This window comes from Olea europaea, chromosome 10 (genome assembly GCF_002742605.1).
Source record: "Olea europaea var. sylvestris chromosome 10, O_europaea_v1, whole genome shotgun sequence".
Lineage (NCBI taxonomy): Eukaryota > Viridiplantae > Streptophyta > Magnoliopsida > Lamiales > Oleaceae > Olea > Olea europaea.
The window spans coordinates 26,637,075-26,653,403 of record NC_036246.1 but is presented as its reverse complement, the minus strand read 5'-3'; the positions used below and the strand labels follow the sequence as shown (position 1 = coordinate 26,653,403).

The window sequence follows — 16,329 nt, the reverse complement described above, 5'->3', positions numbered from 1 at the left end:
TGTACTGGCCCCCTTCGACCGATGCACTGTGCAACTTGATCTCTACCAATTTCCTTACATTCTTAATGCATCTTGAAGACTAGATTGGATACCCTCAATGTCATGGGGTCTATTAGTATGGTCAACCTTTGTTAGAGTAATAAGCTAGTTTAGCCACTAACAGCTTCAATGAATCCCATTTCTGGTCTTTCTAAGAGTATACTGTCTGAAGTTGTCAACCAAACATAACTGGTTTTAGTCGTCATCCATCATGAATGCTTAGCATATACTTGGACATAACATATAAACTTTATTCCCACCAGAGCTGTGAATCATTTTGTCTCTTTTTTGCTCCACATTGCATTTCTCAGGTCTCAGATAATTTTGGTCTCTCTCTCTCTCTCTCAAATTCTGTTTAACTGGGATCACATCACGACATTCTGTAAACTTATCATCGATTATTGGCACATCCTTGTTCGGCATATATTTTCATTTCTCATCTCCTTTTTAATATGGCCATGCCTTCATCTTCACATCCTCATTTCCCAACATTCATATTGAGAATGTTTTGTTCTTTAACAGTTCACCACTAAGTACTAGTATAGCTGGTCTAATACCCAGTTTCCAAAACTTGCCCTTTATCCCTATAACATTATAATTCCTTCCTACCGCATCGAATCTCAATATCACTTTTTCATCTAAATCACTCATCCTATGAATTACATCTTTAATTCACATTTCCTTAAACCTAGTTACTAAAAACATTTGCTCTTTGGGACAACACGATCCTGTCTAGTGTCTCCACTGTCATCCTTATCCTATCACTCAAGACACCTGTTATACCTTTGAGTTCATCATTCGCCTTTATATCCAACCGCTAAATCCAGTTACCCTTTGCCTTTCCAATTCAGCCAGTCTTTTCTAACTGAAGTATGGTCATATGCAGTATAATTTTATCCATAGCTGTCATAATAAGGTTACAGTTTTCACATAATTTTTGTTCTTTAGATGGGAGAAAATATATCTATCATGTAACGACTTGGCCTCTGTGACCAAATTGTTATATCATACGTAATGTCCACTTGGGAGAGTATCTACCCTCTTATCCCTCCCGACTTTGTGTTACGTCTCCCAATATTCGAATCAAAGACCTCTACCCAACGAGAGACCTCCTAAAGTGGACAGTACTTTTGATATAATGGTTTGGGCAAAGAGGTTGGGTCGTTTGTATCCAAGCCATTATATCATTACGTACCATCCATTTTGAGAGAGCCTAGCCCATCATACCTTTCATGGATTTCGGTCGCGTCTCCTAGAATTTGAACCCAAGACCCTAGTGAGAGACTTAAGTTGAATAACGGCTTGGACATGAGGCTTGGGTCGTTACATATCAGCTAATTGACAATTTTACACCCTCTGGAGTTCACGAGGTGCTGTTTTCCCATAAAAAGATACATTTTCCTATCGTAAAGTAGATTGGAATCAAGATTAAATTATTGTATCCAATCTTTGTCAAAAAAGGAAACATCATAGATTTATGCACATGATGGTGAATCTCCTGGAAAATTTGTTTAACTAGAGGAACATTCTCCTAGATTTGCCAAGATTGATCTAAGATTTGCAGCAGAAAAGAGAGGTTCATCTTTCCATTTGGTAGACTAAGGTGTACAATGAACAGATATTTTATAATGGAACCATAATGAACTATTTTTGTAGTTCCTTAAAACAGAATGTAGAAAATAAGAAACAATACAAAGATGAAGAACGTACCCTAGGAATTCTGTATGAATAAGAAATTAAAAACAGGATCCACAAGAGGCCAAGCCATTGTGCTAATATCTTCTTCATTTTCATTTTCTTTATCAGTTGAAACTGGTAAGGCTGAAGCATGCAGCAGCATTCTTTAGTTCATTTTCAGCCATTTGATGGACAGAATGTCTTGTATCTTTCATTGATGATTCCGAGCTGCACATAAGTTGAAATTTCCAAATTAAACAAATAGATGTCATAATTTAATCATTGGAATCTAGCTTCTGATTGCACAAATGAAATAAAAGTTAATACCTAGATTCATATACATCCTTGGAGTCGATGTAGGATTGCCTGTCATCGATGGTATCAAAAAATGGATGTATCTCTTCATAATCTTGAGTCATTTCTTGTTGAACAGACAGAGGTTGTGATGTTGTCAACTGTGATTGCATTGCCATTGAGTTGGCATTGTTATTATTGCTGTTACTAAGTGTCTGTTGAATCCATAAATTACTGACCATGTTATCTTCCTTGGAATCCAAAATATTAATGTTGTAAGCAGCATTGCCATTATCAGAATAGGAAGGCTGTGGTGCAGTAGGCAACGCTGTCGCAGCATTATAGGATTGAGGAAATTTTTTATGGAAAAGTGAAAAGGGATTCTCGGGAGGTACGATTCCGACTCCTAATTGTAACTGTGACGGAGGCTCATTGTTCAATGAGATCTCTTGCTGCTGTTGATGATTCCATCGATAAAATGCAAGTTGTACAAGAACAGCTTGAAGCTCCTCTTCACCTGCTTGGATTTGGCAATACAGTTGTTGTATCTCTACGAGACATCCATAAACGGGGAACCTATCTCGCATGTTGGCTTGGTATTTGATCGACTTCATGGCAATAACTCTTTGAGTCTGGTCGAGCTGCTTTAATATTTTCAATATGTTTTTCACCCCAAAAAGCTTATGTGCATTTTGAAACATTTTGGGCTGATCGGCAGGGAAATGTGGTGCAAGAGAGCAATCAGAAGTGCACCTTCTTCTTTGACACTTGCACGCGGCACAGGCCTGCTCAGTACCACTCTTAAGGGTCATTCTCAAGGCATCAAATCCAGGTAACGAATTTCAAGAGTTATAGTAGATGCAAATCATGTCTGTATTAAGTTAAAAATGGTGTGATATGAAGGAAAAAACTGTAGTTTGCTGGGGAAAATGGAATTACTTGAGTAAAAGTGAAAAGAATTTGAGAGAGAGAGAGAGAGAGAGAGTGCATGTGTTATTTGGAGTCCTGATATTGAGGGGCAGTAGTGGTCATGGGTAAATCTCAGTTAAACACAAATATATACATGGTTTTTCTTGAGTTTGAATTTTCAAGATGGTTACACTAGGGTGAAGGGGCACTTGGCTTTGGATAAATTGGTTCACGTTCAAATTCTTCCTTTTTCTTCGGTGGTTTAGGGGTGGCGGTGAAGCGTTTGGTTAGGAAAAAAAGTCCAGCAAAAATGATTCTTTAAGCCATGTTGATTATTATTAAGTGATTTGTTAAAGAATGTACGATTAAAATATAAGAAAAATTATGGGTCTATATGTAAAATTATTCTTTTAGGGGAATATATGATTAAAAATGATTTTGAACAAAGCGATGAACATGCTGTGCACATGCCGACAAAAATATAATACAAACCCTGTAAATATGGTTCATCATTATAATAAAATTACAACAAGCCGACTGATTGTCTTATATTTTTTTCTTGTTCTTTTAATTTTAAAACGAATTAGTTACTATTAATAACTTTCCCTGTGTATAAGCATGGTGATTGTAAGTTTATCGAAATCAATTTTGTAGAATGTCTTTTTTTTTTTTTTTTTAATATTAAATTTTTTAAGTATGCATTGCACCGCGTGATAATAAAAAACTTAACTTTATTCTCTGAACAATTGTTCAAAACTCATGCAGGCTACATGGTAAATAGGATCATTAACCACCAAATCCACATGTACATTTTGTCCACTAAATCCATGTAATATCCATGCATTAAGGGCATAATTTATATATGATTGCACTTACCTATCATTGACTACAAATATAGTTCTTATAATTTTATGCAAAAATATGTTGCTGTCTATGATTTAACTTTCTTATGTAAAATTTTTGGATTTTACTCCTCTACCAGACCTGGTAATGATCTGGTAGAGGAGCCTCTCTCACAGCAATGGGTCCCCCATTGGGACCCATTATTAAAAAAATGCCAAAAAACACCTACCTCCACCCCCAAATGTGAGTGGAGTTGCTCTACTAAATCTGGCAGAGCAGCATGGTCCAAAATTTTTTCATTGTAATGATACTTATATTTGCAATTTTAGTTCAAAATGTCTCTATATCATTGTATTTTTATATATTTAGTAGCAAATTATTAATTTTGAATAAGATCTGCTCTTAATTTACTATTACTCATGAAGAAGCAAAATATAATTTTAATATTGTGGAAGAACATTGAGCAATTGCTCATTAATACTTTCAAAATATATTTTATTTTGCTTTTGAAGTAGATCACGTCTCGAAAAATATTATTTCAACTAATCTCATGAAAAATAATAATTGTGATCTATGAAATAGGAAAGCATACAACTCATGTCCCATTGACATTAACTTCTTCTTTTTTATTCTATTTTATTTTATGACTTTGGTGTCCGAGTTTCGTCGAACAAATCCTAAGGAGTGGCGGCCTTTCCCCTTGATTCGCTACTCGGGTAAATCCGAATGCAGTCATACTTTATACATACTTGGACTGAGTATTCAGGATGCAGTTTTTTTCCCATGGACCTCCCTTTACAATGTGCAGATAGGACTCATGAAGGGACGACAAGGCGTACCATAACTTTGCCTCACAGGACATTTGTCTTCCAACATAAATGTTTCTCTTGAAGTAGATCACATGCCTCAAAAACTATTATTTCAGCTAATCTCATGAAAAAAAATAATTGTGATCTATGAAATAGGAAAGCACACAACTCATGTCCCATTAACATTACCTTCTTAGTTGGTTGTTACGTAATTATATAGTAGTTAATCATATTCTTCAAAATTAAGGGAGTTTTGAGCCGTGTTCCGTTTCTTATTCCGTGATGGTATGACACTTTATGGTACTGTAGGGTAGGGGGTGAGGTTTTAAGGAGGAAGGTGGTATCACGCTTTTTTCACTGTTTAGAAGTTAAAATCAACGACCAAACGTGATTGCCTTCAAAATATTTGTTATATACAATGCTTAACACCTTCGGGCCCAATGATGGAACTCAACAGTTGAGCCCAAGTTTGTTTGTTGCCCGGTTTGCCCCCACTTGTGCAAAGTCGTGTTTCCTCCAAATGCTACTTTAGTTTGTTTTAACTGGATGGATCAGATGGTGCCAGGTGGAGTCGGCTAAACCGTTGGATGCAAATGACTTTTCATTATACTGGCCCTAGACTTTTCACTTACCATTCATTTGAGAGACTTCTTGGGTTATCTTTTCATTGTTGCTCTCTGTAATTTTCTCTCTCAAAAAACTTCTGGTTTTTGGTTTTAATCTTTGAATCATTAGATGTTCTTGGTAATATCTAGTTCGTGTACTTGGTGTAGAGATTATATTTGTTCTTGGTTGAACAGTGAGGCTCGATTACTTGGTGTAATCTGTTTGTTCGATCTGTGAGGGAAAAATAGGGTCTGAGGGCTGATCTTTCTAGATCTGTAGTTTGTAAACCTTTTACTGATACTCTATTGTTGGTTTCTAGTGGATTAGAGCGTTAACCAATTTGGTGGAAGCTCAACGTGGTGACGTAGCCCTTTTTGGGGTGAACATCCTGGCCTTCGGGCGAAAAAATCCTTGTGCTCTTTTATATTTCTGTGTTTTTTTTTGGACTATTGGGACTGTTAATACCAACAATATTATCAATAGGAGGCGCTTTTTTCATCGATTTTATTCTTTATAATCCTTGTATTCTTTTATATTTCTGTGTTTTTCTTTGGACTATTGGGACTGTTAATACTAACAATATTATCAATAGGGAAATGATAAGAAGATATTGGAACATCAATTTGGAAGAGATGATGGAGGTAGGAGTTGAAGAGTAAACCTCACTGATTTTTAACACCCAAACCATGATATGAAATAAGTCGATAAAGAAAAAAACGATCAATATGTAGAATCAGAACAAGTGATCACTGAGATTCGCCCAAGAACATTCACTTTGAATTTTAAAGAGAAGGTTCCATGAATGGTTCATTAGAATATTAGAATCGCCACAAAAACAAACATTTCATTTGAAAATGAGTAGTTCAGATAGAATCAATCCTACTCCACTAGTACCAATAGGTAGCATAGGGGAAGAAGCACTACAGGAAGACCGAGAGCTAACTATTAAGACTTTGGACTATCTGGACACATACTTCGGGAAAATTCATAAAAGAAGAAAACAAATCATCCTTGTAGAATCATGTAAAAGCACTTATCTTTGCACGTCACCATTTTCGCAATAGATTGAAAATCAAATACCTAATTTTAAAAGATCCACACATTGTTTGAAAAAACTTAATTGAAAGATTTGACCATCAAAGTATTGTAGTCTTTGAGCACTTTTGCTTGTAGAACTTTAAAACTGGTCATGGGTACAATTCTAAATTTTCAAGAATATGTTCAAAATTAACTATGTATAGAGAAAAAACTATTGATGAAGGTATATTGAAAAAAAAAAACTTGCTCCACTTTTCATGCCTCTGTTGACACATAAAAATTCAGCCCAAATCGAACGGCCCAAGGAATGAAGCCCAATTGGAGGATCCCCAAGTCAGATAGCTCAAAGAACGAAGTCCAATCAAACAATTCAAGATGAAGACCTAAATAGGGAGGCCCAAGAACGTGGTAACGCCATCGCCCAAGTTTGCAAGTCGCCCAGAATCTGAGCGGATGGAGTGCCATGCAGTCGCCCAGAGCTGTTACTCTATTCTCGCCCAAACCTTCATGTCGCCCAAGGTCTTAATAAACATAAAGCGTTGTGGTTATCAAGAAGTGCAGTTATCAAAGCAGTTATTAAAGCAGCCATATCACGTTCCAGGATTCAAGGAATTCAATCGAAAATGGTTGAACGACGAAAAGTAATGGCAGCAGTTAAAAGAAGGCAGTTTTCATGACAAGCTGGTCATTATGAGGAAAGTGGCCAGTTGCAGAACGATCGAGCAGTTTTTAGGCGGTTGATCACAAAAAAGATTATCCATGGAGTATAAAAGGGAGAAAAGACATAGAGCAAAGAACCGAATCAAAAACTCTCGAACAGAGAACATGTAATTTTAATTTCCTTAGTTTAGACTTAAACACTTTTTTCAGTAACTCATGTGCTTGCGCCCCTTGGAGGCATTTTGTTTTTGATTTCCAATTGTAAAGTCATCGCCAATAAAAGAACACCCCTTTTTGGGATTTTGTCTCAAGAGGTTTGTCCCTTACACAATCGTCTGATCCCTTTTAATTGTTAGCGACTAACCCGCGCCGAAACAATTTGGCACGCCCAGTGGGACAGTGGTGTTTGGTGTTGAAAGTACAAAAGGTGAAACAATATGCCTCAGAAATCCGATAAGGAAGCAGCAAGTCAGGGAGGAGTCCAGTCTGTGATCGAGCGATATGAGGAGCAGCATGCCTCTCCACGAACAGATGGACAGAATCAGAGTAGTAATAGTCGTTACAAACCAATGACGGAGTTGAGTCCTCGAACCATGCGTGCATTACTTGGAGAACTCACACAAGACGTTGTTGAACAGGTAAATCTTCGAAGTATTCATAATATGGAAAGATTTACCCAAAATGGGAATGCACACTATGACAACATGGCCAAACAACTAAACACTTTGAACGAAACAATGAATAAGTTAGTAGGCCAAATATGTCAACCGGTTATACCTCTTGCAAATCACTTTCAAACTAGGACGATTGTGGGACATAACTCCTCAGTCCTAAATCCGAATCAAGGGGTAGAACCACTTTCTGGTCCCTCTACTTCAAACCAAGGGGGTACTGCAGTGCCAAATCAGAACAATGGTAGTGGTACGCCTAACTTGGGGGGTAATCCAAACATAAGAGATAATGTCCTAAACAATGGACAGAATACCCCACGTGTTAATGAGGGAATAGATGTTCAGGCTAATGGTAATGGCCCTAATCATGGTAACTTTGTTGCCAATCAAGGACCAAATATCAGGCCTCATGCAAATCAACCAGTTAACCAGCCTGTAGGAATTCCATATGATCCCAACGTCATGTTGAGGAATCAGATTATGAAAATTGTACAGGATCAGATCGCTTTTGGGGTGCGTCTAGTCATTAGGCCGACGTACACAAAGCCATATCCTGATTGGGTAGATCAAGCATATCCATGGCCTAGAGGGTATAAAGTGCCAGAATTCTCACTGTTTACCGGTTTAGGAGAGGTGTCTACTCTAGAACACATAGGGCGATTCACATTGCAAAGTGGTGATGTAACCGATTACCATAAAATGAGGCTTTTCCCTAGTTCGTTAACAGGAGTAGCTTTCTCCTGGTTCATCAACTTGCCAGCGAACTCTGTTCAAATATGACAACAATTGGAACAGTTATTTCACGCTCAGTTTTATAAAACTGAGTCTGAAGTCACTTTGGCTGATTTGGCGAATCTACGTCAAATGCCAAATGAATGGGCAGAAAGTTTTCTCCAAAGGTTCAAGACACCTCTGCCTGAAATTTTTTTTGTCAAAATCGCTCAGGGCTGCTTGAGCTTTGATTTAAAAAAGAAATTCCAGGACAAGGAATTTCTTGGCCTTTTCCAGTTGAGTGCGAATGTGATTAGGTATGAACGACTGATAGGAGAAGAAGAACAGATGAAAAATTCTAGTAAAGGGACTTATTACAAAGACCCAAATTTTGATGTTCATACCATCAGTGACGAGTCATATGACCAGGCCGAAATGTGTTTGGCCGAACTGGTCAAAGGAGATACGTATACTTGTCCCATAATGGCCAAGCCCAGACCATCGGGCAAAGATGAGCCCATAAAAGATGGAAACATAAAGGCTAGAACGTTCTCGTTCAATGTAACCAAAGCCGACCTTATATTTGATAAATTATATAGGGATAAGCAGATAAAGTTGAGCGATAAGCACAAATTACCAAACCCTGAACAAATTAAGGGTAAAAAATATTGTTAGTGGCTTAATGCGTGGTCACATTTGACTAACAATTGCTTGATTTTTCGCAATGTATTGCAGGATGCCATTGAATCAGGACAAATTACGTTCGACGATAAGAAGAAGACGACAGTGGATGAAAATCCTTTTCCACAGCCACTTGGACTGAACATGGTGACGTCTGGATTCAAAAACAAGTTGCCAAAATTCAAGTTGGTCGTAGATGATAGAGAAGAGGATCCTAGACCACATCCGAATGTCTTTGAACGAATCAAGGGGAAAGAACCAAAAAAGGACGAAGACGTCTTGTGTGCAAGATGTAAAAGAGAAATGAATGGCAATATGGAGAAACCAGGGATATGGCAACATCCCCATCGCCCTACATTCTTCTCAAACACTCAGCCTGGTAGAGGGCGAGGTACATCATTCTATAGAGGACTGCCTTTTGAGAGGCAGTTCAGGCCAACAGATAATGGAAGAACATTCAGGCCGCAACCTCGCTGGCCAAATGTATGGCATTCATTCCAGTATAATGCAGGAAAGGCAATACCCTTCGATGAGATGACTAGAACCCAACAAAGACGTTTCCAACGAAACTATGGACGGATGATGAGGTAGCAACAGGGAGTGCCACATCCTAAAGCGCCTAAACTACTCAAAGTAGTCAATCAAAATGTCCTCAAAGATAGTAAAGAGACCGGTACAGATGAATCAATGAAGAAACTGCCAGAAACTTCTTCTGGGAGATCAAAGTTTGAGCGGGACAGAAGGGATGGAGAAGATCCAGATTAGCCCCTTACCATCCAGTTCGGTATGTTACCTCCTGTTGTGGCCACTAATTACTTACTGGCCAATGAATTCAAGAATAAAGAAAAAGAAGAAGAGAGGGAGGACAACGAAGAAGAAGCTTGCGTGCTGGAATGTGAAGAAGGTCAGACTTCTAGAGAGGCCTACAACGATGAAGAGGACGACGGGATGACAGACATTGAAGAAGAAATCGACCTAGAAGCAGAAGGAAGAAAGAGAGGAGTATCGCGCAATACTCTGTTGAAGCAACTACATCGAGAGGGAGTTCGCGAAGTAGACTTGTTGGGAGAACCATCTGGGCGTCCTTTCGATTTCTACGTACTGTACGGGACACCCAAAAGGAAGAAGAGAGTGCCTCGCTTTGAAAAGTATGGGTCACCTCCAAGAATAATGTCCCCTCCCACAGGTTGGGTAACTGATGAGGAAGCATTAGAAAAAAGTAAGAATGAAGTTCAGGAGACAGAGGATCAGCGCGATATACTGCACGTCGACTTATCACAGGGGGATAATTCGACAGAAAACAAGCAGGAAGTAGAAATAGAGGCTGCCGAAAAGGTTATTTTTAAACGGCCAGCCATGAAATTGACTAAACACTTGAGGCCATTGTACGTTAAAGCTCTAGTTAACGGCATCCCAGTGACAAAAGTGCTTGTCGACAATAGAGCAGCTATAAACACCATTCCATCTAGGATGATGAGGAAGTTCGCAATGACAGAGGGTGACATGATTCCTATAGAAGTCATCCTCACGAGCTTCAATGGAGGAGCAACTTAAGCTAAGAGAGTTATGTCATTGGACATAACTATAGGGATGACTACTAGGACCACTGTCTTCTTTGTAATAGATGGTCCTACTAGTTACAATGTGCTACTAGGAAGAGATTGGATACACGAAAGTCGCTGTATACCCTCATCGCTCCATCAATGTCTGATCTTTTGGAATAACAAAGGTGAAGCAGAGGTGGTACAGGCCGATCATAGGCCTTTTGTTGCAGAAGCAAACTCGGTGGAAAAGTTCATGTACGAAGGAAATTATGGACCTGTCAGGGTAGTACAAGATGGGGAAGAAACTCAAGTATCCAATGCCCACGGTGGATTCTTTAGTAGACTCGACTGCCGGACATGTCATGTATTCTTTCATGGATGGGTATTCAGAATACAATCAAATTTATATAGCTGAAGAAGACATACACAAAACTGCCTTTAGATGCCCTGGCTCTCTAGGATGTTTTGAATGGGTGGTTATGCCTTTCGGCCTAAAAAATGCAGGGGCAACTTATCAAAGGGCAATGAATTTAATCCTTCATGATATGATAGGCAAGTTTGTTGAAGTGTATGTAGATGACATAGTAGTCAAGTCCATTAAAGAAGAGGACCATTTCGAACAGTTAAGATATTCGTTTGAGCGAATGAAGCAATATAAGTTAAAGTTGAATCCCTTGAAGTGTATATTTGGTGTTAATGCAGGGAATTTTCTTGGTTTCTTAGTACGCAAGAGAGAGATTGAACTTGATAAAAATAAAGCGAAGGCCATTTTAGAGGCCAAACCACCCAGTAACAAAAAAGAATTGCAAAGGTTTCTAGGTCGAGTAAACTTTTTAAGACGCTTTATTTCTAACTGTGCAAGGCGAACTAAAGTCTTTTCGCCGCTTTTAAAGTTGAAAAATTAGGACGAATTCGTCTGAAAAGAATAACATCGAAAGGCTTTTAAAAGCCTGAAGATATATTTATCAAGTCCACCAGTGTTGGTGTCACCAATCCAAGGACGGCCAATGAAAGTGTATGTATTGGCTGAAAAAGAATCAATAGCTGGAATGGTCGCACAGGAAGACCAATTTGGTGAAGAAAGGGCAATTTACTACTTAAGTAGACGGTTAACGAAATGTGAATGTAATTACTCTGCTATCGAAAAATTATGTCTTGCATTGTATTTCACATGTACAAAATTAAGGGCTTATTTATGGCCCGTAATCGTTTATTTAATTTCTAAAGTAAATTTAGTTAAGTACATGTTCTCGTGCCCTATTTTACACCAAAGGGTAGGCCTTTGGACACTAGCTTTATTAGAATTCGAGATACAATATATACCTCAAAAGGCAATCAAAAATCAGGCTTTGGCTAACTTTCTAGCCGATCATCCATACCTTGACATGCCTGAAGAAATCGAACTAGAAATCAATTCGTTCGAACTAAAACCTTGGGTGTTGTATTTCGATGGATCAAAAACCTCTAAAGGTGCAGGAGTAGGAGTAGCATTAATTAATCCTTTAGGGATTTGCTACAAGTTCGCATTCACTTTAGACAAAATGTGCACCAACAATTAGGCCGAATATGAAGCCTTAATTGTAGGCCTAGAACTAATGATAGATATAGGAATAAGAAATGTGATTGTTAGGGGCGATTCTCAATTGGTAATCCACCAATTGATTGGTGATTTTAAATGCCAAAGTGATTCCATTATAAGTCAACATGAGATCGCCCAGGAATTGTTAGAAGAATTCGACCAAGTAGAACTTCAATGCGTTAATAGGATATATAATGACGTGGCAAATGAGTTAGCCCAAAAGGCCTTAGGGTACTCAAAGGTTTTGAATTGGAAGTCTACTTGTGAATATGGAATCATATTGCCCGTGACTCAAAGAAGGGCGAGAAAGATTGAATTTCACTGCATACAAGGTGGAGATGCAATGGATTGGAGAACAGAGATTCAAAGGTTCCTTAAAGAACCTAATGGAGGGATTAGTAGGAAAATGAAGCTATGTTTGCTGAATTATACACTAATAGACGAAGAGTTGTTTAAGAAACGCTCTGATGGTGTATTACTAAAGTGTGTAAGTTTACAAGAAGCCAAGACGATCATAGCTGAGGTGCACGAAGGGATATGTGGAGCTCATCAAGCTGGCTAAAGGATGAGATGGTTAATTATTAGGAGTGAATATTTCTGGCCAAAGATGGGAGAATTATGCGTTCAGTATGCAAAGAGTTGTTTAGCATGCCAAAAGTATGGTCCAATACAAAGGGCGTCAGCACAAGAGATGGCACCTATTATTAAACCTTGGCCATTCAAGGGTTGGGCGATAGATCTGATAGGGAAGATTTATCCCCCATCGTCCAAGCAACATACTTTTGTTATAGTTGCAATCGACTATTTCACCAAATGGATAGAGGCGGTACCTTTGAAAGAGATCACCCAGAAGAATGTTATAAAGTTTATCCGTGATCACATCATTTATAGGTTTGGAATTCCACAAACGTTAATGATAGATCACGGAACATCTTTGAATGGGATCAAGTGAACAAATTTTTGAGCGAGTTTGGGGTTAAATTAGTAAACTCCACACCATACTACGCTCAATCCAACGGACAAGCGGAATCTTCTAATAAGATTCTAAAAAAATCATCAGAAAGATGATAGATGAAAATGCCAGAAATTGGCACGAATGTCTGAACAAGGTCTTATGGGCTTATAGAACATCACCTCGGTCAAGTACCAAAGTTACTCCTTTCCAACTTGTTTATGGACAGGAGGCCGTTTTGCCTATGGAAATCAACGTGCAATCGATTAGAGTGTGCTTGCAACATAAGTTGAATGATGATGAGTATGCTGAATCACTAGTTCAAAATTTATTGAGGTTAGACGAATTAAAGTTGGACGTTTTAGATAGATTGCAAGTTCAAAAACAAAGAATGGCTAGGTTTTATAATAAAAAAGTCATAGCCAAGTCATTCAGCCTGGGTGAACTAGTTTGGAAGACGATACTCCCTTTGGATAGCAAGGATCCAAAGTATGGGAAGTGGTCGCCCAATTGGGAAGGACCGTACAAAATAAACAGTGTGTTGCCCAATGGAGCGTATCACTTGGAAGATTTAGATGGCACCAAGCACGCGAGATTCATTAACGGCAAATATTTGAAAAAATATGTTCCTTCTTTATGGGAATGTGAACAGAAAAAAGCATAATCAAAATATGTTGAACGATTAAGGATAACAAGGTCAAGCGAAATACGTTCAAATAAAGTCCTTTATTATCAAACGTTCATTACAAAGATGCAAAAATACAAATAATGGATGCTCTACAAACTACAATCAAAAGTAATCTAATCTCCCAGTTGATCGCTGAGTAAGAGGGTGGACTAGCCTCACACCGCCTTCCTAAATGCATCGCTGCAATGGTGGGATCGTCGAGTAAGAGGGTGGACTGGCCTCACCACCTTCCTAAATGCATCGCTGTAATGGCGGGCAAAGAGGTTGAGAAGCACTCTTAGCAAGCAAACTGAGAAGCACTCTCAGCAAGCAAGGTGGCCCGCAAGCATCCCAAAAATTGCCTTCTATCATCGACTCCTTGTAAAGGACAAAGAAACGATGGGAAGAATTTCGATGGTAAAAACTTTGCTGCTGACCAAAAAATATTTCCTATACCTCCCACATCAAAGGTGACATCAAGGCAAATAGTAAAATGGACGGACTAAACAATCCATTTTTATAGAAAGACGAAGGTTTCGAATCGGATTGATTGTCAGAGTGTCAAATAATGGTAGCAAATTGGTTTCGAAGAAGAAAATGAAGATGAAGATGGAAGATGGAAAATGCGAAGTATACGTGCATTTATAGGGGGGTGGAGATGAAGAGGCAGAATATGAGCAGCCACATTCTACCTAGTAAATGGAGTTAAATAGCCCAAAGTCTTGAGAAAAGTGATGGAAATATCAAAAGAAAAGGGGCAAGATTTTTTAGCACAAAGCAGTTAAATGCTTGAAAAATTGACGATTAAAAAATAAACGTCAAATAAATGCACAAGAAGCTAACATATATGTTCATTAATGGTGAACAAAGTTACAAAGGGAAAATCAAATTACAAAAGAAAAAGGCATCGTATGTCTTAATTACAGTCCACCCCACACTGAACGAATTAGTTCCCTAAGTTTTTCCCAATCCTCGTTCTGCCGAGAGGAAGTGATGTTCAATTCGGCCATGACATCATCATCAACTTCCAACTTCTTATACTGCTCAACCAAGGACTTAGTTCGCTCAATTCCCTGGGAGGCGTTGCGCTTTTTAGCAGCCATTCTCGCCTTGCAGTTGTCCATTTTGGCTTGAAGTTCCTTCATCTGAGCAGTCAAACTAACCATCAAAGAGTCTTCAATCATGACTTCGGAAGAGATCTCTTTTAACTCATCCTCAACCTTGTTGATCTCCAGACGCAGAGACTCTTTTTCAGATACGGCGCAAAGATATTGAGTACTTTTGGCCTTTAGTTCAGCATTCTTGGCCAGTAAGGAAAGGACTTCGGAGTGGATAACCTTCAACGTCGCTTTAAAATCGGCAGAAAGATTGAGCGACGGAAGCGTCAGTGCTTGCTCCAACTTCGCATTCAAATGCTCAAGTTTATCCTTATGTCTGGCAGCACTAGCCCTTCCAATGTCCATATCCATGAAGGACACGTACTCAAATATCGACTGCTTGAGGAACTTCAAATCTTCCTTTGAAGAAGCAGCAGGACGGTCAGATGGAGCAGGGCGAGAAGTCTTGACTTGCCCCCAGAAAGCGAACAAGTATTGGATAGAACGCACAATCTTGTCAGCATCCTGCAAAGAAAATTGCCAATATTAAAGATTCTCACTACAACGAACAAAATAGAAATAAAAGTGAAGCAAAGATTACCTCATCAACAATCGTGGAAGATGGCATGTCCTCAGCCAAGTCTGCCACTAATGACTCCTCCATTCGTGAGGACTTCCCCTTGTCTGAGCGAGAAGATGTTGCCACAACGGGCAGACTCATAGGAGTATCTGCAGAACTCAAGAGCAACAGATCAGAAACCAATAGCACAAGCAAAGGTAAGGCATAAAAAAAACCGAATTACCTTCTGCTTCGATGTTTGGGGAGTTGACGCCCTGGGAAGAAGGTGGCTCATCCATGGGTTGTGATGAGGATTCTGGGACTGAAGATGTCTCTTTAAGTGTAGTCCCCTCATCAACCGGTTTGGATGAAGCAGTCTCAGCGGGGGATGATGGAGCAGGAGCTACCGACGCCAAAGCCTTTAAAGGAGATGCTGAACTTTTCTGAGGAATCCAAATAGATCGTCAGCACACAGAAAAGTTTCAAGTATGAAAAAGTATGCTTGTGGGTAAACCAATTTAATTACCTTCCTCCTGACGATAAGAGGGGTATCATCATCATCATCATCAACATCATCCTCCAGAATGGGAGATGCTGAGGCTGGCCGTTTGCGGCTTGGGGCACTCTTGGCTGTAGTAGGCTTGGCAGGGAGAGAAGAAGATGGACGAGCAGACTGTTTAGCGCGACGAGGAGGAGAAGGACTCCGGATGGACAAAGGAGTGACTAAAACAGGAAGAGGGGAAGAAATGCTCGGCTGGTCTAGTGAATGAAAGGCACGATTGGCATCAGTCGCAAATAATCTGCACTTCACTGACGGCCAGAGCTGTTCAAAAAGATGATGAATGGCGTGGCTAGAATTGAAGGGGGCTAATGAAAAATAGCTGGTTAAAAGAAGATTGCGAGCATTTATAGCCTCTGCCTCCACCTTATTAATAGTATGAAAACGGTCAGTTAAGTTCCTTGAATAGTAAGGAGGAACAGGCTAAGTTTGGC

The 16,329-nt window shown here is 39.2% G+C and overlaps 1 protein-coding gene across 1 annotated transcript; it reads right to left on the bottom strand.

The window, feature by feature from the left end:
- Positions 1-1,841: 1,841 nt before the first annotated feature.
- Positions 1,842-3,109, bottom strand: LOC111402700 (LOB domain-containing protein 27-like). Its single transcript, XM_023031053.1, has 2 exons — positions 2,044-3,109; positions 1,842-1,944 (listed from the first exon to the last, which is right to left on the bottom strand). Exons 1-2 carry the CDS (start codon positions 2,820-2,822, stop codon positions 1,842-1,844), a joined length of 882 nt encoding a protein of 293 aa, XP_022886821.1. The 5' UTR covers positions 2,823-3,109.
- Positions 3,110-16,329: the final 13,220 nt, after the last annotated feature.

Excerpts from the sequence above, each read along its gene's own strand:
- LOC111402700 (XM_023031053.1), bottom strand. The coding sequence starts at position 2,822 with ATGACCCTTAAGAGTGGTACTGAGCAGGCCTGTGCCGCGTGCAAGTGT. Across the intron at positions 1,945-2,043 it reads AAGGATGTATATGAATCTAG|CTCGGAATCATCAATGAAAG; the intron begins GTATTAACTTTT and ends ACTTATGTGCAG.